Source organism: Hypanus sabinus, unplaced genomic scaffold (assembly GCF_030144855.1).
Source record: "Hypanus sabinus isolate sHypSab1 unplaced genomic scaffold, sHypSab1.hap1 scaffold_736, whole genome shotgun sequence".
Taxonomy (NCBI): Eukaryota; Metazoa; Chordata; class Chondrichthyes; order Myliobatiformes; family Dasyatidae; genus Hypanus; species Hypanus sabinus.
The window spans coordinates 106,077-129,000 of NW_026781587.1; the positions used below are offsets into that span (position 1 = coordinate 106,077).

General features: G+C 45.3%; 1 protein-coding gene across 1 annotated transcript in view; it reads right to left on the bottom strand.

Annotated features, from left to right (window-relative positions):
• LOC132390006 (NACHT, LRR and PYD domains-containing protein 3-like) overlaps positions 1 to 22,924 on the bottom strand; it is a 33,203-nt gene that overhangs the window by 5,023 nt on the left and 5,256 nt on the right. Inside the window, exons 2-5 of the mRNA XM_059962585.1 lie at positions 4,668 to 4,760; positions 3,642 to 3,808; positions 2,572 to 2,740; positions 2,423 to 2,473 (exon numbers count right to left, since the gene is read on the bottom strand). Of these exons, the coding sequence (XP_059818568.1) occupies positions 2,423 to 2,473; positions 2,572 to 2,740; positions 3,642 to 3,808; positions 4,668 to 4,728 (448 nt within the window). The 5' untranslated portion in view covers positions 4,729 to 4,760. The remainder of the gene's footprint in view (positions 1 to 2,422; positions 2,474 to 2,571; positions 2,741 to 3,641; positions 3,809 to 4,667; positions 4,761 to 22,924) is intronic.

Here is a 22,924-nt window from a genome sequence, read left to right on the forward strand (position 1 = left end):
GTGGACGTGAGGCTAGGTTTAGGTCAGCCATGTGATCTCCTGGACCAGTTTTCGATAGCCTGGATGGGTCGTAGAGGAATTTTCCAGATTTTTTCTCCTTAATTGGCAAATCGTTTTTTTTTCCCTGGTTGATCACACGGGTTTGGGAGGGATGAATAATAAAATAAAATGGGCGGCATGGTGCCCTGTTGGTTGGCACTGTTGCCTTGTGGGATTCGGTGATAACTAGAGTTAAGATTGGATCAGCCATGATCTTGTTTAATGGCGGAGCAGGCATGAGGAACCGATTGGCCTATTCCTGCTCCTATCTCTTATGTTCTTATGTTCTAAACCGTGTGCGGGGTCTCACAGTCTATCAGGACCCTGTCAGGCGTGTGTAGCTTCTCATAGAGTGTCAGGACCCTGTCAGGGGTGTGTGGGGACTCACAGTGTGTCAGGACCCTGTCAGGGGTGTGTGGGGTCTCACACTGTGACAGGACCCTGTCAGGTGGGTGTGGGGTCCCACAGTGTGTCAGGACCCTGTCAGGTGTGTGGGGTCTCACAGTGTGTCAAGACCCTGCCTGGGTTGTGTGGGGTCTCAGGGTTTGACAATTTATAACAGACAATAGGTGCAGGTGTAGGCAATTCAGCCCTTCGAGCCAGCACCGCCATTCAATGTGATCATGGCTGATCAGCCACAATCATTACCCCGTTCCTGCCTTCTCCCCATATCCCTTGTCTCCGCAATCTTTAAGAGCTCTATCTAACTCTTTCTTGAAAGCATCCAGAGAATTGGTCTCCACTGCCTTCTGAAGCAGAGCATTCCAAAGACCCACAACTCTCTGGGAATATTTTTTTTCCTGAACACTGTTCTAAATGGCCTACCCCTTATTGTTAAACTGTGGCCCCCAACACTGGGGACATGATTCCTGCCTCTAGCGTGTCGAATCCCTTAATTATTATATATGTTTCAATCAGATCGCCTCTCATCCTTCTAAATTCCAGTGAATCAGGACCCTGTAGGGGTGTCTGGTGTTTCACAGTGTGTCAGAACACTGTCAGGGAATGTGTGGGGTCTCACAGAGTGTCCGCATCCTGTCAGTTTGTCAGGGACCTGCGCGGGTTATGTGGGGTCTCGCAGTGTGTTAGAACCTGTCGGGTGTGTGGCGTCTCAAAGTGTTTCAGGACCCTGTCAGGAGTGTGTGGGTTCTCACAGTGAGTCAGGACCCTGTCAAGTGTGTGTGGGGTTCTAACAGTGTGTCAGGACCCTATCAGGGTTGTGTGTGGGGTCTCACAGTGTGTCAGGACCTTGTCAGGGGTGTGTGGTGTGTGGGGTCTCACAATGTGTCAGTGTCAGTGATGGAGGCTAAAACATTAGGGGTATTTAAGAGCCTCTTGTACAGGAACATGGATGAATGAAAAATGGAGGGTTACGGGGTTTATTACTTTTTTTAAGGATATGTGGGTCAGCACAACAGGGAGGGCTGAAGGGCCTGTACTGTGCTGTAGTGTTGTATGGTTCTATGTTATATGGTGTGTGGGATCTCACAGTGTATCAGGACCCTGCCAGAAGTGTTTGGGGTCTCAGTGTGTCAGGACCCTGCCGGTGACGCTGTCGGGGTGTGTGGGGTCTCACAGTGTGTTAGGAACCTGCCAGGGTTGTGAGGGGTCTTACAATGTGTGAGGACCTGTTAGGGGTGTGTGGGGTCTCACAGTGTGTCAGGAACATGTCAGGGGTGTGTGGAGTCTCAGTGTGTCAGCACCCTGTCAGGGGTGTGTTGGGTTTCACAGTGTTTCAGGAACCTGCCAGGGATCTGAGGGGTCTCACAACGTGTCAGGACCTGGCAGAGAGTTTGTGGGCTCTCCAGACAACGTATTCGGGTGAAACGGGGAGCGTAGGAAAACATTGATTGTTGAAATATTTACTTTAGAGAATGTGGCAGTGGGAGAAACAATTTTCCTCAATAATCAGGGAGACAGTCTGTTCTGAATTCAGAAATAAATGTGGGAATGTCACTGTCGTGACTGTTCCCTTGGCAAACAGCATGAAGAACAGTGAAGAACAAGTTTGCAGGGAAATTGTGGAGAATTCCCAAATCCTTAGTGCAGTGGATCGGAAGGGTTTTATTCTCTGAAAGTGGACTGGAAAAGCAGTAACACAGGTGACAGTAACGTGAGTAGTATGAAAAATTCCTTTGGTTCCTTTTGAAAATTAACATCTTTGGCCAAAGAGGAGTGATCCCTTTCAGCAAACTCACCAACTCCCTGCCTGGTTCCTCATGCTCTCCTGTGAAAACTCTCCCTCCAGCAAACATTTTTCCCTGTGTCTCACTGTGCGCAGTGTCACGGTGGAACATTTACCTGATCAGATCCCCGTGGCTCAACAACGACATGGCCCTACACAACATCAACCTTCATTGGAAACAGCGGTTTCTTCACTCACCTTTCAGCTCCCTGCGAATCTCCGGTACGGGTCGATGGACCGGAACACAACCTGTTCAAATTTAAACAATTTGACACGTTTCAATTCCTGAAATTATAAGTGCGTAATGTTTGATTCCAAAATTAAATTAATCTCTGATACTATCTCACCATGTTCCTGTATTTCTTTCAGTATTTTGTCAAACTTTGGGACACCAATACGCATTTTCACAAAGGTTTCCCACATCACCCTCGGGGCGCGGGAGACTTTCATCACCAGGCTCAGGAGGAGTTTAGAACTGTCCGCCCGCTCTCCCTTATCAGCGAGATCAGAGATTTTCTGTGAAGAGTAACAGTGAACATATTGGGGACTGACAGATTCACACAGAGAATGAGAAGTAAATGATGTGCTCTGTAACGGGATCACACTGTGCAGTCACCCGGACGGGTGCTGATCCTGTCTGGACATGGACTGTACATTCTGAGTGCAGTGCACACGGAGGGACATTCACCGTGAACCTGGTCCACCAGTCAATGAGATCCTGGCTGGTCTGTGACCGCTTCATTGACGTGGCTCCAAATCCAGAAATAATTCCTCACCAGAACTGACCGTGTAAAACAGAAATCAGCAAATAATGATCACAGATGAAGAAAGAAATCAGGAGGGTTTTTGTATCAGCGTGAACAGTCTCTGGGAAGTTTCAGAAAAGATGATTCATCTCCTCAGTCCGCCAGTGTCCAACATGACAGCGGATTACCGGCTGACACCTGATGCCGTTCCTTTGCCTTTTCCAGTGGAGGTTTATTCAGTGATTACACATTACAACATGGCAGTACTCCCGGATCCACACTGTTTGCAATTACAGATTGTAACAGAATGATCTCCACCCAGAACAGAACACACTCGAGCTCCTGTGGCATCCAGTAATAATGCCCCGGTTCTCACTGACATCCTGCCGTCACGCTGCACGGTCTTTTCAAAATGAAAATTCCTACCAGATTTCCATAATCTCCTTTATTGCAACCTCAAACAATTGTTCCCTGCTCCCCTCGCTATGAGCATTAAGCTACCACTGGAATTTTACACCTCTTACAATCATTCCTTCAGAGTCACAGTTTTAAGAATTATATATATTTATTTCTGATTTGTTTTTATGCTCTATTATCTGATGAGTGAGAGTTCCGACACCCATAAGTCCTGTGATGTGTGAAAATTCAAACCCATTCTCCCTCCCACTCACCCGATGTTCCTCTCCGCTGAACTGATTCTCGGCCGTTAACGCCAGGCTCACTCCGTTCACCCCTCCTTCCATCGCCTGCTCCAGCCTGTCCCGGTAGAAGTCTGTTAACTGCAGCAGCTGGAAGTCATTCCAGCTTGCCAGGAGCTCGGTGATTGCTGTGCTCGGAACTGTGAAGGAAAATGGGGAAAATTAAAGAAATTATTGACCCACACTTTCCCTCTGGAGCCTAAAGATCACCAAACACAGTCCGAAATGTATATATATGGTGGGGGGGGGGAGAGGTATTGGGCTTGGACTGGGGATGGGCGGCGCCGGGTGGTGTAACAGGGGGTATACCTCCATCCGTTGAAGGCTGCTCTTTTGTATCCCCGGGAATATACCTCTGTTTTGGAAAGGACTCTGCTTATTCCTGAGAAAATAGTAACCCATCACCATCACTCTCCTGGTACTGCCCATCAGCACCGCTTTGCTCTGGGTTACTGTCTGCCTGCCTGGTCAACCCCTTCCTCAGCAAATCTCTGGGATTTCTCACCAAATACTGGAGGTACTCAGCAGATCAGGCAACATCTCTGGAGGAGAATAACGATCAACGTTTCAGGCCAAGGCCCTTCATCGGACTGGAAATGAGGGGACAGAAATTCTAGATATTGTCACATTACTTTCTGTTCCCCGTGGTCCTGATCTGAAATGTTGACTGCTTATTCCTGTCCATGGATGCTGCCTGACCTGCTGAATTCTGCCAATATTTTGTGTGTCTTTTTATTGCCAAAACTTTCAGCATCTGCAGAATGTCTTGTCTCCTGGTGTAACTCGCTATTTTAATGTGCATCACAATCTGTTAGAGGAGCAGGAGCAGACGGTAACTGTCCTCCTTCCAAGTGTGACTGTATTTCCCCAGAGATGTTAACTCTCTCTCTGATCACTCTGGTCAGTTTTCACAAATATTTTGAGAATTGCCATTATTTAATTAAACCCAGACGGAGGATCCGCAGAGTATTTATAAATTAAAATACTTCGCCAACATACCCGTGTCCTTTCCCGATCCTGACGCCACTGGAACTCCTCCACTGCTTGAACCTTGATCCATTTTGTGGACAAGAGTTTTCAGTTTTTGCTGCTCTGTAACAAAAAAAAAATAACAGGAGGGTCAAACATTAATTGGGTTTAAAGCAGAATACTGTTTTGTTTTTAAACTGAGGTGAACACTTCCAAACATCTTGGGCCGATCCACTGAACACGTGTCATGTCTGGATCCACCTGCACCCATCCACCCACAGTCACACAATGTCCATTTCCGCTCTACATGGATTGTACACTGGGCCAGGATTCTCCAGGGTATCTACTCGCTGTATTGCAGGCAATTCCCTTTTAGGAACCAATCTTGTGTCCTGGACCGGAAATGATGAGTCTCTGGAATGGCAAGGCAGATTGAGCAGACAGCGCCCAATACTTTGGTCCTCCTACCGCTGGTGGCGCTGTGGTGAGTAATGGACAACTGTTCCAGCAGTGTGGGGTGAACCATTTCTGCTGACAATGAGATTTATATTCCTCTCGTCACTGGATTATACAGATTTCTCAGCCACACCTGATTCTCACCGTCTCCTTTCAGGTTAACATCGCCTGGCATTGACACCTATGGCAATATATGATTTGTGTCTATACAGAAACACTCTGACAACCTGAACAATGCAATCACACACATAGCACAATGACATCTTGTCCTGAACCACTATAGTTTTTCCGGCAGGACTTTAAAACTACTATTAGCACCAAAACTTGGTTAAGATTTCTTTGAGCATATCACCTGGCTATTATCAGATAGTTAGTTATATGACACCTTGTTAAACACAATGTCGACATGCCATACATTCAAAACAGTCAGTTCAGATAAATTGTCAATATAATTAAAACAGAATGATGGAATTATTCAACAAGACGAGAGTATGTTAATATTTCATGTGGAGGACCCTGTATCAGAGCTGAGCCTGTGTACAGGAGCCATGAGTCTGTTCTCTATCAGCATTGTATTCTGCGTTGTGTATTTATGATGCTTTTTTATGGTAACGAGTCGCATCAGTGGGGGTGTGATAAATGCAAAGGGAGTGAGTTACATAGTTTGCTTTTTCCATGCAGTACACACTGGGGACTGACCGATGTCATATATTTTGTTACTATTAACTCAAATACGATGAATTTATGTTTGGGTTTTATCACTTCAAGATTGTATGTTTACTGATTGCTAATAAAGGATGGAATACATATCACCGACTTTTGTAACAATCATTATTGGAGTTGAGGGAGCATCATGCAAGTACAACAAATCCACGGGGGGTCGCCAGCAATGGCAAATTAGCTTGGTTAAATTTCACCACTACGTTCTCAACAAATGTTTCTCAACCTGCCGGTCATTGAAATATTCTGAGATACTGAGTATTTTGCTTCAGTTTTCACCAGTGAAAAGGACCTTGGCAATTGTGGGGATGACTTACAGCGGACTGAAACACATGAGTGTATGAACTATAAGAAAGAGCATGTGCTGGATCTTTTGCGAGGTATTCAGTTAGATAAGTCACCGGGACTGAACGAGATATACTCCATGCTACTGTAGGAATAGAGGGAGGAGATTGCTAAGACTCTGACGATGATCGTTGCATCAACAATTAGGTGGGGAGAAGTACCGGAGGATTGGAAGGTTGCAAATGATGCTCTCTTCTTCAAGAAATGGAGTAGAGATAATTCTGGAAATTACAGACCAGTTAGTCTTACTTCAATTGTGGACAAGTTTTGGACAAGATCCTGAGAGGCATAGTTTATGAACATTTGCAGAGACATTGTCGCTTTGCAAGGGCAGGTCATGCTTATGAACCTGACTGAATTCTTTGAGGATGTAACAAAACACACTGATGAAGGGAGAGCAGTGGAAGTACAGTATATGGATTTCAGTAAGAGGTTAGCTAAGGTTCCCCATGGAAAGCTCATTCAGAAAATAACGAGGTACGGGATCCAAGGAGACATTGCTTTGAGAATCCGGAATTGGCTTGCCCACAGAAGGTGAAGGTAGGTTGTAGATGGTTCGTATTCTCCATGGATGATTGTGACTAACAGTGCTCCACTGGGATCTGTTCTAAGACCTTGATCAGACTCTGCTTCCGTGTACTGTGTTCAATTCTGGTCACCTCACTACAGGAAACAATATGGATGCTATCGAGAGAGCGCAAAGGAGATTGACAAGGATGTTGTCTGGATTGGGGAGCATGCCTGATGAGAATAGGTTGAGGAAACTTGGCCTTTTCTCCTTGAAGCGATGGAGGATGAGAGGTGACCTGACAGAGGTGTTTAAGATGAGAAACTTTGCTTGTGTCGTTAGCCAGAGGCTTTTTCCTCCAGGGTTGAAATAGCTAACAAGAGGGAGCATAATATTAAGCTGTTTGGATGTAGGTACCAGGGGGATGTCAGGGGTAAGTTTTTCACACAGAGAGGGATGGGTGTGTGGAATGCACTGCAAGTGACGGTGGTAGTGGTGGATAAAATTCGGTCTTATAAAAGACTCTTAGACAGGTACACGGTGCTTATAAAAATAAAGGTCTATGCTGCAAGGAAATTGTAGTCAATCTCTAGAGTAGGTTACACGATTGACACAGTATTGCGGGATGAATGGCCTGTAATGTGCTTTAGATTTCTATGTTATATCTTCTTTACATTTTACCGACCGAGCTGCCTAGATGATAATCACTAATCAAATCTCACTGAGATTTCTCAGGTCCTGTTGAATTTATTGCCAAGTGCACAAGTACGGGAAGATACAGGTACAGAGAAACACTGACTTGTGGCAGCATCACAGGCAAGTACATTCAGATAACACACGGAACACAAATTATACAACTCTGTGTCACTAACAAAATGAGCATACAGACTCCCACTGTTTGCCCACCGAAGAGGTGAATATCTCTGCTTGCCACCACTGTGGGCTCAGACGTTTCCATAGACGAGCCCCTCATTTCTTTTTCCCACTGTCAATGGGCTCCTTCCCCCATCCTGCTCCTTGAGCCCCCACCGGGGCAAACAACCTCTCAGACTCCATCCTACTCAACCCCTCACACCATATTTATCCTCTCAGTTAATTCACCATCCCTCCTCCTCCTGCTGGGTTTCCTCCCCCCCAGGGAGATGGCAGCAATCCAGTGGGCCGAGTGGTCTCCTCATACCTCTCAGCGATTCATCAGACACCGACCGAAGGAGAAGCTTCTTAAACACCCCCAGCTTCCCTCGGAGGGATATTGAAATAATTCAAAATTGGGGCATTTACTTTGGGATTTGTTCCGCTTTGACATATTTGTTAGTGGCGGGAGTATGAGATGTCCTCAGCGAGGGTAATGGCCTCTTGGCTGGTCCATCTCTGTTATTGGGTGTAAACAGTGACTGACATCGCTTTGCACCAATGGGAAGAGTGTAACTCCTCTGTAGACTGTGGGGTGGGGTGGTTGATTCAGGGAATTGTTACCTTAGCTGGTAAAGTTCAATGGTCTGTTGAAGGCTGCTCTTTCGTGTGGCCGGGAATATACCTCTCTGTTTGCAAAAGACTCTGCCAATTCCTGGGAATATAGTAACCATCACACTCCTGGTACTGCCCATCACCACCGCTTCGCTCTGCGCTACTGTCTGCCTGCCTGGTAATCCCCTTCCTCAGCAAATCTCTGGAATATCTCACAAGATGTTGGAGGTACTCAACAGGTCAGGCAGCGTCTATGGAGGAGAATAAACAATCAACGTTTCAGGCCAAGGTCCTTCATCGGTCTGGAAATGAGGTAACAGAAATTCTAGATACTGTTACATTACTTTCTGTTCCCCGTGGTTCTGATCCAAAACATCATACGTTTATTCCTCTCCATGGATGCTGCCTGACCTGCTGAGTTCAGCCAATATTTTGTGTCTTTGTGTTGCCCAAAACTGTCATCATCCGGAGAATATCTTGTCTTCCGGAGTAACTCGCCATTTTAGTGTGCATCACAATCTGTCCGAGGAGCAGGAGCAGATGGTAACTGTACTCCTTGCACGTGTGACTGTGTTTCCCCAGTGATGTTAACGATCTCTCTCATCTCTCTGCTCAGTTTTCACGAATATTTTGTGAATTGCCAATGTTGAATTAAACCCAGACAGAAAATCAGCAGTGTGTTTAGTAATTAAAATAATTCGCCAAAATACCCGTGTCCTTTCCCGATGTTGACGCCACTGGAGTTCTTCCTCTGCTTGAACCTGGACCCATTTTGAGGACAGCTGTGATCAGTTTGTGCTGCTCGGTAACAAAAAAAAATGACGGGAGGGTCAAACATTAACTGAAAAACTCGGTTTTGTTTCTAAACGGAGACAAACTCTTCCAAACATCTTGGGCCAATCCACTGAAGCTTTGTCATGGCCGGATCCACCTGAACCAATCCACCCACAGTCACACAATGTCCATTTCCGATCTCTCCATGCATTGTACTCTGGGCCAGGATTCTCCAGGGTATCTACTCTCTGCATTGCAGGCAATTCCCTTTTAGGAACCAATCTTGTGTCCTGGACCGGGAGTGATGTGTCAACGTAAAGGCAAAGCAGGCTGAGCAGACAGCACCCGCTGCTTTGGTCCTCCTACCACTGGTGGCGCTGTGGTGCGCAATGGACAAGTGTTCCAGCAGTGTGGGCTGAAACATTTCTGCTGACGATGAGGTTTCTATTCCTCTCGTCACTGGATTATACAGATTTCTCAGTCACTCCTGATTCTCACCGTTTCTTTCATTTTGATTTCCCCTTGCATGGGCATCTATGACAACATATGATTTGAGTCTATATAGAATCACTCTGACATCCTGAACAATGCAATGTCACACATAACATTGTGACATCTTGTCCAGAACCACTACATTTTCTCCGGAAGGATTTTATGATCATTATTATCTCCTAAACTCCGGTCAACATGTTATTGAGTATTTAAAGACAAATACACTGCAGATGCTGTGGTCAAATCAACACGTACAAACAGGCTGGAGAAATTCAGCAGGTCAGGCAGCATCCGGTGAAATGAGCAGTCAACGTTTCGGGCCGAGACCCTTCGTCAGGACGGAGGAATGAGGGGGCAGGGGCCCTATAAAGAAGGTGGGGGGAGGGGGAAGGTGCAAGTGAAAAACCAATCAGAGGAAAGATCAAGGGCTGGGGGAGGGGATAGGCAGGACAAGTGAAGAAGGAATACAAAGGATATGGGTACCCTTTACTACTACTGTGGGTAGTAGAAGGAGGCAGAATCATGAGAGAGGTGAATCCGATGTTCATACCAAGGGGCTGGAGAGTACCCAGACGGTATGTGGCTGTGGGATTGATGCAGGGGGCAGGGATTCAAGTTTCTGGATCATTGGGACCTCTTCTTGGGCAGGCGTGACCTGTTCAAGAAGTACGGGTTACACTTGAATCCTGGGGGGACCAATATCCTAGCGTGGAGGTTTGCTAGGGCTACAGGGCAGACTTTAAACTAGTAAGATGTGGGGAGGGGCGCGAATCAATTTGACGAAACCATGGGAGATGAGATTAGTTCACCAGTAGAGCAAGTAAGTACACAGTGTGTGAGGGAGGAAAGGCAGGTGATGGAGAAGGGATGCGCTCAGCCCGAAGATGTAGGGGAGAAGAAAGAAAAGGATAATAAATTTGAATGCATTGTTAGGGATGAAAAGAGAGGAGGAGGTGGAGAGTATCTTAAATGTATCTATTTTAATGCTCGGAGCATTGTAAGAAAGGTGGATGAGCTTAAAGCGTGGATTGATACCTGGAATTATGATGTTGTAGCTATTAGTGAAACATGGTTGCAGGAAGGGTGTGATTGGCAACTAAATATTCCTGGATTTAGTTGCTTCAGGTATGATAGAGTAGGAGGGGCCAGAGGAGGAGGTGTTGCATTGCTTGTCCGAGAAAATCTTATGGCGGTGCTTTGGAAGGATAGATTAGAGAGCTCCTCTCGGGAGACTATTTGGGTGGAATTGAGGAATGGGAAAGGTGTAGTAACACTGATAGGAGTGTATTATAGGCCACCTAATGGGGAGCATGAGTTGGAAGAGCAAATGTGTAAGGAGATAGCAGATATTTGTAGTAAACACAAGGTGGTGATTGTGGGAGATTTTAATTTTCCACACGTAGACTGGGAAACTCATTCTGTAAAAGGGCTGGATGGTTTAGAGTTTGTGAAATGCGTGCAGGGTAGTTTTTTGCAACAATACATAGAAGTACCGACTAGAGATGGGGCAGTGTTGGATCTCCTGTTAGGAAATGCGATACGTCAGCTGACAGATGTATGTGTTGGGGAGCACTTCGGGTCCAGTGATCACAATAGCATTAGCTTCAATATAATTATGGAGAAGGTCAGGACAGGACTTAGAGTTGAGATTTTTGATTGGAGAAAGGCTAACTTTGAGGAGATGCGAAGGGATTTAGAGAGAGTGGATTGGGTCAAGTGGTTTTATGGGAAGGATGTAATAGAGAAATGGAGGTCATTTAAGGGTGAAACTATGAGGGTACAGAATCTTTATGTTCCTGTTAGGTTGAAAGGAAAGGTTAAAGGTTTGAAAGCACCATGGATTTCAAGGGATATTAGAAATTTGGTTCGGAAAAAGAGGGATGTCTACAATAGATATAGGCAGCATGGAGTAAAGGAATTGCTCGAGGAATATAAAAAATGTAAAAGGAATCTTAAGAAAGATTAGAAAAGCTAAAAGAAGATACGAGGTTGGTTTGGCAAATAAGGTGACAGTAAATCCGAAAGGTTTCTACAGTTATATTAAAAGCAAGAGGATAGTGAGGGATAAAATTGGCCCGTTAGAGAATCAGAGTGGTCAGCTATGTGTGGAGCCGAGGGAGATGGGAGAGATTTTGAATGATTTCTTCTCTTCGGTATTCACTAAGGAGAAGGATATTGAATTGTATAAGGTGTGGGAAACAAGTAAGGAAGTTATGGAACCTATGACATTTAAAGAGGTGGAAGTACTGGCGCTTTTAAGAAATTTAAAAGTGGATAAATCTCCGGGTCCTGACAGGATATTCCCCAGGATCTTGAGGGATGGTTGTGTAGAGATAGCAGGAGCTCTGACGGAGATCTTTAAGATGTCATTAGAAACGAGGATTGTGCCGGAGGATTGGCGTCTTGCTCATGTGGTTCCATTGTTTAAAAAGGGTTCTAGAAGTAAGCCTAGCAGTTATAGACCTGTCAGTTTGACATCAGTGGTGGGTAAATTAATGGAAAGTATTCTTAGAGATAGTATTAATAATTATCTGGATAGACAGGATCTGATTAGGAGTAGCCAGCATGGATTTGTGCATGGAAGGTCATGTTTGACAAACCTTATTGAATTTTTTGAAGAAGTTACGAGGAATGTTGACGAGGGTAAGGCAGTGGATATAGTCTATATGGGCTTCAGCAAAGCCTTTGACAAAGTTCCACATGGAAGGTTAGTTAAGAAGGTTCAGTCGTTAGGTATTAATGCTGGAGTAATAAAATGGATTCAACAGTGGCTAGATGGGAGATGCCAGAGAGTAGTGGTGGATAATTGTTTATCGGGATGGAGGCCGGTGACTAGCGGGGTGCCTCAGGGATCTGGTTTGGGCCCAGTGTTGTTTGTAATATACATAAATGATCTGGATGATGGGGTGGTAAATTGGATTAGTAAGTATGCCGATGATACTAAGGTAGGAGGTTTTGTGGGTAATGAGGTGGGTTTTCAATGCTTGCAGGGAGATTTATGCCGGTTAGAAGAATGGGCTGAACGTTGGCAGATGGAGTTTAATGCTGAGAAGTGTGAGGTTCTACATTTTGGCAGGAATAATCCAAATAGAACATACAGGGTAAATGGTAGGGCATTGTGGAATGCAGAGGAACATAGAGATCTAGGAATAACAGTGCATAGTTCCCTGAAGGTGGAGTCTCATGTAGATAGGGTGGTGAAGAAGGCTTTTGGAACGCTGGCCTTTATAAATCAAAGCATTGAGTACAGAAGTTGGGATGTAATGTTAAAATTGTACAAGGCATTGGTAAGGCCAAATTTAGAATATTGTGTGCGGTTCTGGTCACCGAATTATAGGAAAGATATCAATAAATTAGAGAGAGTGCAGAGACGATTTACTAGGATGTTACCTGGGTTTCAGCACTTAAGTTACAGAGAAAGGTTGAACAAGTTAGGTCTCTATTCATTGGAGCGTAGAAGGCTGAGGGGGGATTTGATCGAGGTATTTAAAATTTTGAGAGGGATGGATAGAGTTGACGTGAATAGGCTGTTTCCAGTGAGAGTAGGGGGGATTCTAACGAGAGGACATGATTTGAGAGTTAGGGGGCAGAAGTTTAAGGGAAACCCGAGGGGGTATTTCTTTACTCAGAGAGTGATAGCTGTGTGGAATGATTTTCCTGTAGAAGTAGTAGAGGCCAGTTCAGTTGTGTCATTTAAGGTAAAATTGGATAGGTATATGGACAGGAAAGGAGTGGAGGGTTATGGGCTGAGTGCGGGTAGGTGGGACTAGGTGAGATTAAGAGTTCGGCACGGACTAGGAGGGCCGAGATGGCCTGTTTCTGTGCTGTAATTGTTATATGGTTATAGGTAGAAGGAGGCAGAATCATGAGAGAGGTGAATCCGATGTTCATACCAAGGGGCTGGAGAGTACCGAGACGGTATTTGAGGTGTTGCTCCTCCAACCCGAGTTTGGCCTCATCATGGCAGTAGAGGAGGCCATGTATGGACATATCCGAATGGGAATATGAAGCAGAGTTGAAGTGGGCGGCAATCGGGAGATCCTGTCTGTTGTGACGGACCGAGCTGAGGTGCTTGACGAAGCCTCAGCCTGCTCCACTCTACAGAAACAACCCAAATTTTACATTGAAATGATGCAAGTTTCCTGGGGAATGGACTTGTGTAGAACACCCAATTTAAATTAATTCCCCTACAGCACAGAGTTTGTTCAACCTTTCATCATAACTCATGTTCTGCAACCTCTATCCAACAACCCGACCGGAAACCTGCTTTACTGCAGAAGGAGCAACATACAGCCTCATCTGCAGAAGCACAAACCTGGGCCAGAGCCAAACCCTAACACTGCCATTCCCATAATCCTGGAGCCCCATTCCAGGATTATAGCCCAAGCACCAACACTCCCAGGACTCTTTCTTGTCGGTCAGGTGCTGCAGTGTCTTGGCTATTCCCAGTTCTAAAGTTAACACCCCCTCATCCCTAACAGAACTGGAACCTGATGATGCTTTCAATGGTCAGGAAACCGGTCAGGAAATGGTCAGGTAACAGCTCTGGTGGGCTGTTACCCTGCTGATGGAGGAAGTGGCTCAGCAGAACCAATTGAAAATATGAAATAAGGAACTCAACCTCACATGCTGTGAGTTTCATTATGACAAAGATGAATACTGAGCTCTCAGCCATTTTGCAATGGGGAAGCTAAAATTTCAGTGGCTGTTTTAACCCTGTCCCGAGGTGCCTCCAGTACATCTGCTGGTCGTTCCATCTCTGAACTTCCAGTAGTGCAGAAGCTGGTACAAAATCAAAACAGGTTGTTGGATGTGGACTGTCGGCTCTCAGTGTCCACTATGGGCTATTTACAAAAGACATCACACAATACATTGTGATGATAATCATGAATTTCACTCTTGTTCCCATTAAGTAGTTAAATATTCCGTCATATTCTTGTGTCTGCAAGTAACGTATAATTACGATCAACCCGCGGCATTGATCCAGGTGCAATTCAGATCCTGCTACAGACAGAATGATGGAAGGGGAGGTCCACAGATACAATTGAATGGGTTCAGATGGTGACCTCAGATCCTAGACTCTCCTTCTGTTGGACGCATCTTGTCCTCATCCAATCTACTCAGACCGCAGGATTGCATTGAGGTTGCTGTCCCCAGAGTCACCGCCCTTCCAGTGAGCACAGGCCCGGAGACACTAAAAGGCACTCCTACACCAACCCTTTCATTCCAGAATCACTCATGAACTTTGTAAGCAACAACTGTATTGTGCACATCTCCATGGATAACAGACAGTTTGGCGGCAGGATAATCCATTGAGAAAACTTGTCGTTTTCTCACCGCCCCAATAACTGTCACAACATTCCTCCTGAGGATCAGCGTTCTCATCTACCAATGGAACCGAAAGAGATGGGGAGATTTTTAATAACTTCGCTGTGTCTATATTTACCTGGGAGTCGGGCCATGGATTGCACACAAATTGCACAACAGGTGCTTGCTGTGTTGACATGAATGAGGATGGATGAACACCCAATGCCTGACAAGGTGTCCCTCGGACCTTGCGGCAGGCTAGCGTAGAGACCGCAGGAGCCCTGGCAGACAAAGGTTTCAAAGGTACATTTAATGTCAGAGAAATAAATACAATATACATCCTTGGCAAACATGTTGCTGGTATTTAAGGAACTGAGTTACAGGGGTTAACGAACTTCTTTATACCATGGATTCCTAACATTATCCGTGGGGTCCGTTGGGAACCCCTGCTAGATGTATGCAAACTATAATGGTATAAATAGGGAGAAGGCATGTTGGCGTTCGTCCCTTAGGTTGGTTGCGTGGGTTAAGGGTGAAAATTGAACTATTTAAGGGGAATCTGAGGGACACTGCTTCACTCAGAGAGTGGAATGCGGAATCTGGCGATCTGCGGAGCGTTTCCTATATTTTCTCCTTCTTGTTTTAAATTTCCTAAAACTGTAGATTTTTCTTCATCATTTCATTGCGCAGACTGATTGCAAAATGTCAACAACACCCCAAGCTGTGTAAATGCCACCCCATCCCACTGTTTTGTTAGTTCTGAGTCCATTCCTGACCTGGTGTAATACATCCCGTACAGTCGATGCTCACAGCATCCCTTCCTCCCACTGTCCCTCTGTTATCCTTGCTCTGCGATGACCTGCTGAGTTCCTCCAGCTTGTTGTACGTGTTGATTGGACCACAGCATCTGCAGTGTACTTTGTGTTTACTCTCCGGAAACCTCAGACATCGTCCCCACATCTCACAGCGAGTGGTGTACATAGAACATAGAAAATCTACAACACACTACATGCCCTTCGCCCACAATGCCGTGACGAACTTGTACTTCTTTTATAAATTACCTAGAGAAAATAGCCTTCTATTTTCTTAAGCTCATGTACCTATCCATAGACCCTTCAAAGTCCCTAAAGTATCCGCCTCCACCACCGTCTCCGGCAGCCCATTCCATGCACTCACCACATTGAGTAAAAATATTACCACTGGCATCTTCTCTGTACCTACTTCCCAGCAACTTAAAACTGTGCCCTCTGGTGTTATCCATTTCAACCCTGCGAACCCCCCCCCCCCCCCGTTTCCGACTACCCACCCTGTGATCTGACTACCCACACGATCAATGCCTCTCATTATCGTATACACCTCTATCAGGTCCCCTCTCATCCTCCGTCGCTCCAAAGAGAAAAGGCCGAGTTCACACAACTTATTCTCATAAGGCATACTCCCCAATCCAGGCAACATCCTTTTAAGTCTTCTTTGCACCCATTCTGGTTTTCACATCCTTCCTGTACTGATGCGACCAGAATTAAGCACACTACTCCAAATGTGGTCTGACCAGGGTCCTCTATTGTTGAAACATTACCTCTCTGCTCCTAAACTCAGTCCCACGGTTGATGAAGGCCAATGCACCATATGCCTTCTTAACCACAGAGTCAAGATTCGAGCAGCTGTGTGGCAGCTTTAAGTATCCCATGTACTCGGACACCTAGATCCCTCTTATCCTCCGCACTGCCAAGAGCCTTACCGTTAATTCTATATTCTGCCATCATGTTTGACTACCAAACTGAACCACCTCAAACCTATCTGGTTTGAACTTCATCTGCCACCTTTCAGCCCAGTTTTGCATCTCATCGATATCACGCTGTAACCTCTGAGAGCACGCCACACCATCCACAACATCCCCAACCGTGTCTTCAGCAAATTTACTAACCCATCCCGCCGCTTTCTTATTCAGGTCATTTATAAAAATTAAGAAGAACAGTGGTTCTAGAACAGATTCCTGAAACCCACCACTGGTCACCGACCTCCATGCAGAATATGACCCATATACAACCACTCTTTGCCTTCTGTGGGCAAGCCAGTTGGATCCACAAAGCAATGTCCCCTTGGATCCCATGCCACCTTACTTTCTTAATAAGGCTTGTATGCGTGACCTTATCAAATGCCTTGCTGAAATCTATATACACTGCATCTACTGCTCTATCTTCATGTGTTTAGTCACATCGTCAAAAATTCAGTGAGTCTCATAAGGCACGAACTGCTTTTGACAACGTAATGTTTACTATTCCTAATCATATTATACCTCTCCAAATGTTCATAAATCCTGCCTCTCAAGATCTTCTCCGTCAACTTAACAACCACTGAAGTAAAACTCACTAGCCTACAATTTCCTGGGCTATCTCTACTGCATTTCCTGAATAAGAGAAAAATATCCGCAACCCTCCCATCATCCGGAATCTCTCTTCCCATTGATGATGCAAAAATCATCGCCAAAGGCTCAACAATCTCTTTCCTCGCCTCCTACAGTAGCCTGGGGTAAATCTCGTCCGGTCCCGGCGACTTACCCAGCTTGATGCTTTCCAAATGCTCCAGCACATCCTCTTTCTTAATATCCATATGCTCAAGCTTTTCAGTCATCCCTACAATTGTCAAGATCATTTTCTGAAGTAAATACTGAAGGGATGTATTCATTCAGTACCTCTGCAATCTCCTCCGGTTCCAGCCACATTTCTTTGCTTCTTGACTAAATTTTCAACAGACTTTGTACACCACAGTCCCTGCACCCTACCATCCTTTCCCTGTCTAATTGGAAAGTATCTATGCAGATCTCCTAAGGCTCCTGTACCTTCTTCCTGATGGCTGCGGGGTGTAATAACTGCCAGGGGAACCTGCTGGTGTGGGGTTTGAGGCTCCTGTACCTTCTTCCTGAACATTTTCCACATTTCGGCCGTCCATTTCCCTGAGAACATCTGTTCCAATTTATGCTTACAAGTTCCAGCCTGATAGGCTCATAGTTCCCCTTACTCCAATTAAAGGTTTCCCTAACTTGCCTGTTCCTATCCCTCTCTAATGTTATGGTAAAAGAGATAGAATTGTGACCTCCAAAATGCTCTCCCACTGAGAGATCTGACACCCGACCAGGTTTATTTCCCAATATCAGATCAAGAATAGCCTCTTTTCCTGTAAGCTTATCTACGTTTGTACATATTGTATCAAGAAACCTTCCTGAACACACCTAACAAACTCCAACCCATCTAAACCCCTTGCTCTAGGGAGCTGCCAATCAATATCAGGGAAATTAATATCTCGCAACTCGATGACCCTGTTATTATTACACCTTTCCAGAATCTGTCTTCCTGTCTGCTACTCGATGTCCTTGTTACTATTGGGTGTCTATAAAAAACACCCAGTAGAGGTATTGACCCTTTTCTCTTCCTAAATTCCACCCAGACAGTCTCAGGAGACAATCGCTCCAAAGATATACGGTGTATCGGAAAGATACTTTAGGAGGCAGAGGGAAGTGGTGTGACCCTGTGTATAAGAAATAATATTAAATCATGTGAAAGGGATAACATAGGATCGGAAGGTGTACAGTCTGTATGAGTTGATTTAAGAAATGACGAGTGTGAAAGGATCCTCATGACAATTTTATACTGGCCTCGAAACAGCAGCAGTAATGAACAGAAAAATAGTAAGGGATAGAAAAAGCGTGTCAGAAGGGCACCTTTATGATAATCGTTGGAGATTTTAACATGAAAGTGGATTGGGAATACCAGGCTAGTACAAGAAAGAGAATTTTTAGAATGTTTAAGGGATGGCTTTTTAGAACAGTTTCTTGTTGTGCCCACTGGGGCATCGGCTGTGTTGCATTGGGTGTTGTGCAATGATACGGAGGTGGTAAGAGAGCTTAAGGCTAGGGGACCCTCAGGGAACAGTGATCTCAATATAATCGAGTTCACTTTGAAATTTAAGAAGGAGAAATTAAATTCCAATGTATCGTTATTTCAGTGGAATGAGGCAAATTATAATGGGATGAGCGGGGAACCGGCCAAGGTTGACGGGAAAGGGACACTAGCAGGAAGGACAGCGAAGCAGCAATGGCTGGAGATTCTGCGAAAAATGAGGGGAGTGCAAGACAGCTATATTACAAATAGGAAGATAATTTCAAATGGAAGGAGGACACTGACGTGGCTGAGAAGTGAAGACAGAGCCAATGTAAAAGCAAAACCCAAGGCCATTGAAGGAAGTCGAAGCTTAGAGTATTGGGAAGCTTTTAAAAACATGCCTAAGAAAACTAAGAAGGTCATTGGGAAAGAAGAGATGAATTACGAAAGGAACCTGGCCACTAATATCAAAGAAGCTACTAAAAGTTTTTTTTTCAGTATTTAAAGCGTAAAAGAGAGTTGAGGGTAGATGTAGGAATAATAGAAAATGACGCCGGAGATATTGTAATCAGAGGCCAAGTGGAAGACATCTGCAGTACACCCAACATTTAAGAATGCCAGGGAAGCGGATTATGTGCAGTGAAAATTACGACTGAGCAAGTGCTCAGGAAGCTTAATAGTCTGAATAGTCTGAGGGTGATGCAATGCACCCTTCGGTTCTGAAGGAAGTGTGGCCGTTGCAGAAGGAAGAGGAGGAGCGAAGGGCTCGTGAGATAATTGGCAGGGACAAATAAAAGGACAGGTAACTGAAGAGGAGTGGCCAGTGGTGTGAGTGGCTCAGGGTAGGAGTGGAGCTTTGAGGCTTTGGCTCTAGAGGTTTCGGCGAGCAGAGGCTGAGGACGAGTTTGCTCCCACTGAGGTAAGGCCAGCTAAGTTTCTTTAATTAATTTAATTAACTTCGGAGTAAGTAATGGAGGAAGCAGTTAGGGCATTGGAGTGCTCCGTTTGCTTTCTGTGGGAAGTCAGGGCGAGCACGATTGACCCTGATGACTACACCTGCAAAAGGTGCATCCAGCTGCAACTCCTGACAAACCGAATTAGGGAACTGGAGCTGGGGCTGGATGAACGTCGGATCATTCGGGAGGCAGAGGCAGAAATAGAGTTTCAGGGATATAGTTACCCCTAAGAGTCAGGAGGTCGGTAGCTGGCTGACTGTCAGGAGAGGGAAGGGGAATAGACAGAAAGAGCAGAGCAGTCCTGTGGCCATTCCCATCAACAATAAGAATACCGTTTTGGATACTGTTGGTGGGGACGACCTACCGGGGACAAGTTGTAGTGGTCGCGTCTCTGGCGCCGTGAATGGACACCCTGCTCAGAACGGACGGAAGGAAAAGAGGAGAGCAGTAGTGATAGGGGATTTGATAGGTAGGGGGACAAAGAAGAGGTTTTGTTGGAGAGATTGAGATTCTCGGATGGTCTGTTGCAATCCCGGGTGCCGGGGTCTGCGCTATCTCGAATCGAGTTCTCGGTATGCTCAGAAGGGAGGGTGTGCAGCCAGATGTCGTGATTCATGTAGGGACCTATGATGTGGATAGGAAGAAGGAGGAGGTCCTGCAAAGAGGTTAAAGAGTTAGGTGCAAAGTTGAAGGACAGAATCTCCAGGGATGCAATCTCAGGATTTCTCCCCGTGTCACGTGCTAGTGAAGTTAGAAATAGGAAGATAGTGCAGCTAAGTACGTGGCTAAGGAGATGGTGCAGGTGGGAGGGCTACATGTTTCTGGGAAATAGGGCTTTGTTCCAGGGAAGTTTGACCTGTTCCGACGGGACGGGTGCACATGAACTTGAGGGAAACTAACATCCTTGCGGGTAGGTTAGCTAATGCTTCTCCGTGGGGTTTAAACTTGATTTGCAGAGGGACAGGAAGCAGAGAGTTAGAGCTGGTGGTGAGGTGCGGGAGGATAAGGGTCATGCGAGGACTGCTTGTGTGGACTGAAATCAAAGGTTTGTATGTGATAGAAATGTTCTCAGGTGCCAAACTGAATAGACAGGGGAAGAGGTCTGGCTCTCAAATAGAGAAAGATAGAGCAGTGAAAGAAGTGCATGGAGTAAAACCAGATCTAACTTATAGAGAGGCTTTGAGGATAGAGAAGCAGAATAAAGAGTGTAAAGGTAGTAAGGTGAAGTAGAAGGGCTAAAGTGCGTGTACTTCAATGCAAGAAGCATCAGGAACAAAGGTGATGAACTGAGAGCTTGGATATATACATGGAATTATGATGTAGTGGCCATTACAGAAACTTGGCTGGAACCAGGACAGGAATGGATTGTAAATATTTCTAGAGTTCAGTGCTTTAAAAGGGATAAGGGGGGGTGGTGAAGGGGAGGTGGGGTGGCATTACTGTTCAGGGATACTATTACAGCTACAGGAAGGGTAGGTACTGTAGCAGGATCCTTTTGAATCAGTATGGGTGGGAGTCTGGAACAGGAAGGGAGCAGTTAATCTATTGGGAATATTGTGTAGGCCCCCTGGTAGGAGCAGATTTGGAGGCAGATTTTGGAAAGGTGCAAAAGTAATATGGTTGTTATCATGGGTGACTTTAACTTCCCTAATATTGACTGGCGCCAGATTAGTTCCAAGGGTTTAGACGAGGCAGCGTTTGCTAAGTATGTCCAGGACGGATTCCTGTCACAGTATGTTGACAGGCCGACTGGGGGAATGCCATACTAGATCTAGTATTAGGTAACGAACCGGATCAGGCCACAGATTTCACAGTCGGTTTGCGTCCGGGGGCAGTGATCACCGCTCCCTGACTTTTAGCATTATAATGGAAAAGGATAGAATCAGAGAGGACAGGAAACTTTTTAATTGGGGAAGGGCAAATTGTGAGGCTATAAGGCTGGAACCTGCGTTTGCGAATTGTGATGATGTTTCTTTTTGCAGCGAATTGTACTATGGGCATGTGGTCAATGTTTGAGTATCTCTTGCAGGATGTTATGGATAAATTTGTCTCGGTGAGGAAAATAAAGAATGGTAGGATGAAGTGAGGTGGATAATCTAGTCAGGTGGAAGAAGGAAGCATACATGAGGTTTAGGAAGCAAGGATCAGAGCGGTCCATTGCGGAATATGTTTTTATTAACGGCATCGATGTAGGGGTAGATGGGTGGGTTTCCACGTTTTCAGCAGACAAAAAGTTTGGTCGTTTTGTGGATAGTGTGGAGGATTGTCAAAGATTGCAGTGAGACATTGATAGGATGCAGAAGTGAGCTGAGAAGTGGCAGATGGAGTTCAACCCGGAGAACTGTGAGGTGGTACACCTTGGCAGGATAAACCACAAGGCAGAGTACAAAGTAAATGGCAGGATACTTGGTAGTGTGAAGGAGCAAAGTGATCTGCGGGTACATTGGCCACAGATCCGTGAATGTTGCCTCACAGTTAGATAGAGTAGTTAAGAAAGCTTAGCCTTCATAAGTCGAGGGATAGAGTTTAAGAGTCGGGAGTTAATGATGCAGCTGTATAAAGCTCTGGTTAGGCCACACTTGGAGTACTGTGTCCGGTTCTGGTCGCCTCATTATAGGTAGGATGTGGAAGCATTGGAAAGGGTACAGAGGAGATTCAGCAAGATGCTGCCTGGTTTAGAGAGTATGCATAATCATCAGAGATTAAGGGAACCGGGGCTTTACTCTTTGGAGAGAAGGAGGATGATGGGTGACATAGAATAGATAGACTGGGCAGCCAGCACCTCTTCCCCGGGGACCACTGCTCAGTTCAAGAGGACATGGCTTTAACGAAAGGGGTGAGAATTTCAAGGGGGGTATTAGAGGAATATTTTTTACTCAGAGAGTGGTTGGTGCGTGGAATGCACTGTATTGAGTCAGTGGTGGAGGCTGATACACTAGTGAAATTTAAGATAAAACTGGACAGGTGTAAGGAAGAATTTATGGTGGGGATTATATGGGAGGGAGGTTTTAAGGGTCTGAACAACATTGTGGGCCGAAGGGTTGAATTGTGCTGTTCTATTCTATATTCTATGTTCTATAACTGATATAGTGAATGCCAATGGTCTGACAAAAGAAACTGCAATGGAATACAGATGCACAATTCACTGAAAATGACACCACAGTTAACTGCTTTAACAAGCTCCAAATGCAAGGCACAGTCAAAAGACAAGGAACCGAATTAAACGAAACGTGAAATAACAAGCTTCACATCATGTGTTGTGAATTTCATTATCACAAAGATTACCACAGCAGTATGTTTTTAACTGTGAAACAAATATTGTAATGTCTGATTTACCTTGTTTGGTGTTGTATTCCATTAAAACGCTGGTTGTTCTAGCTAACA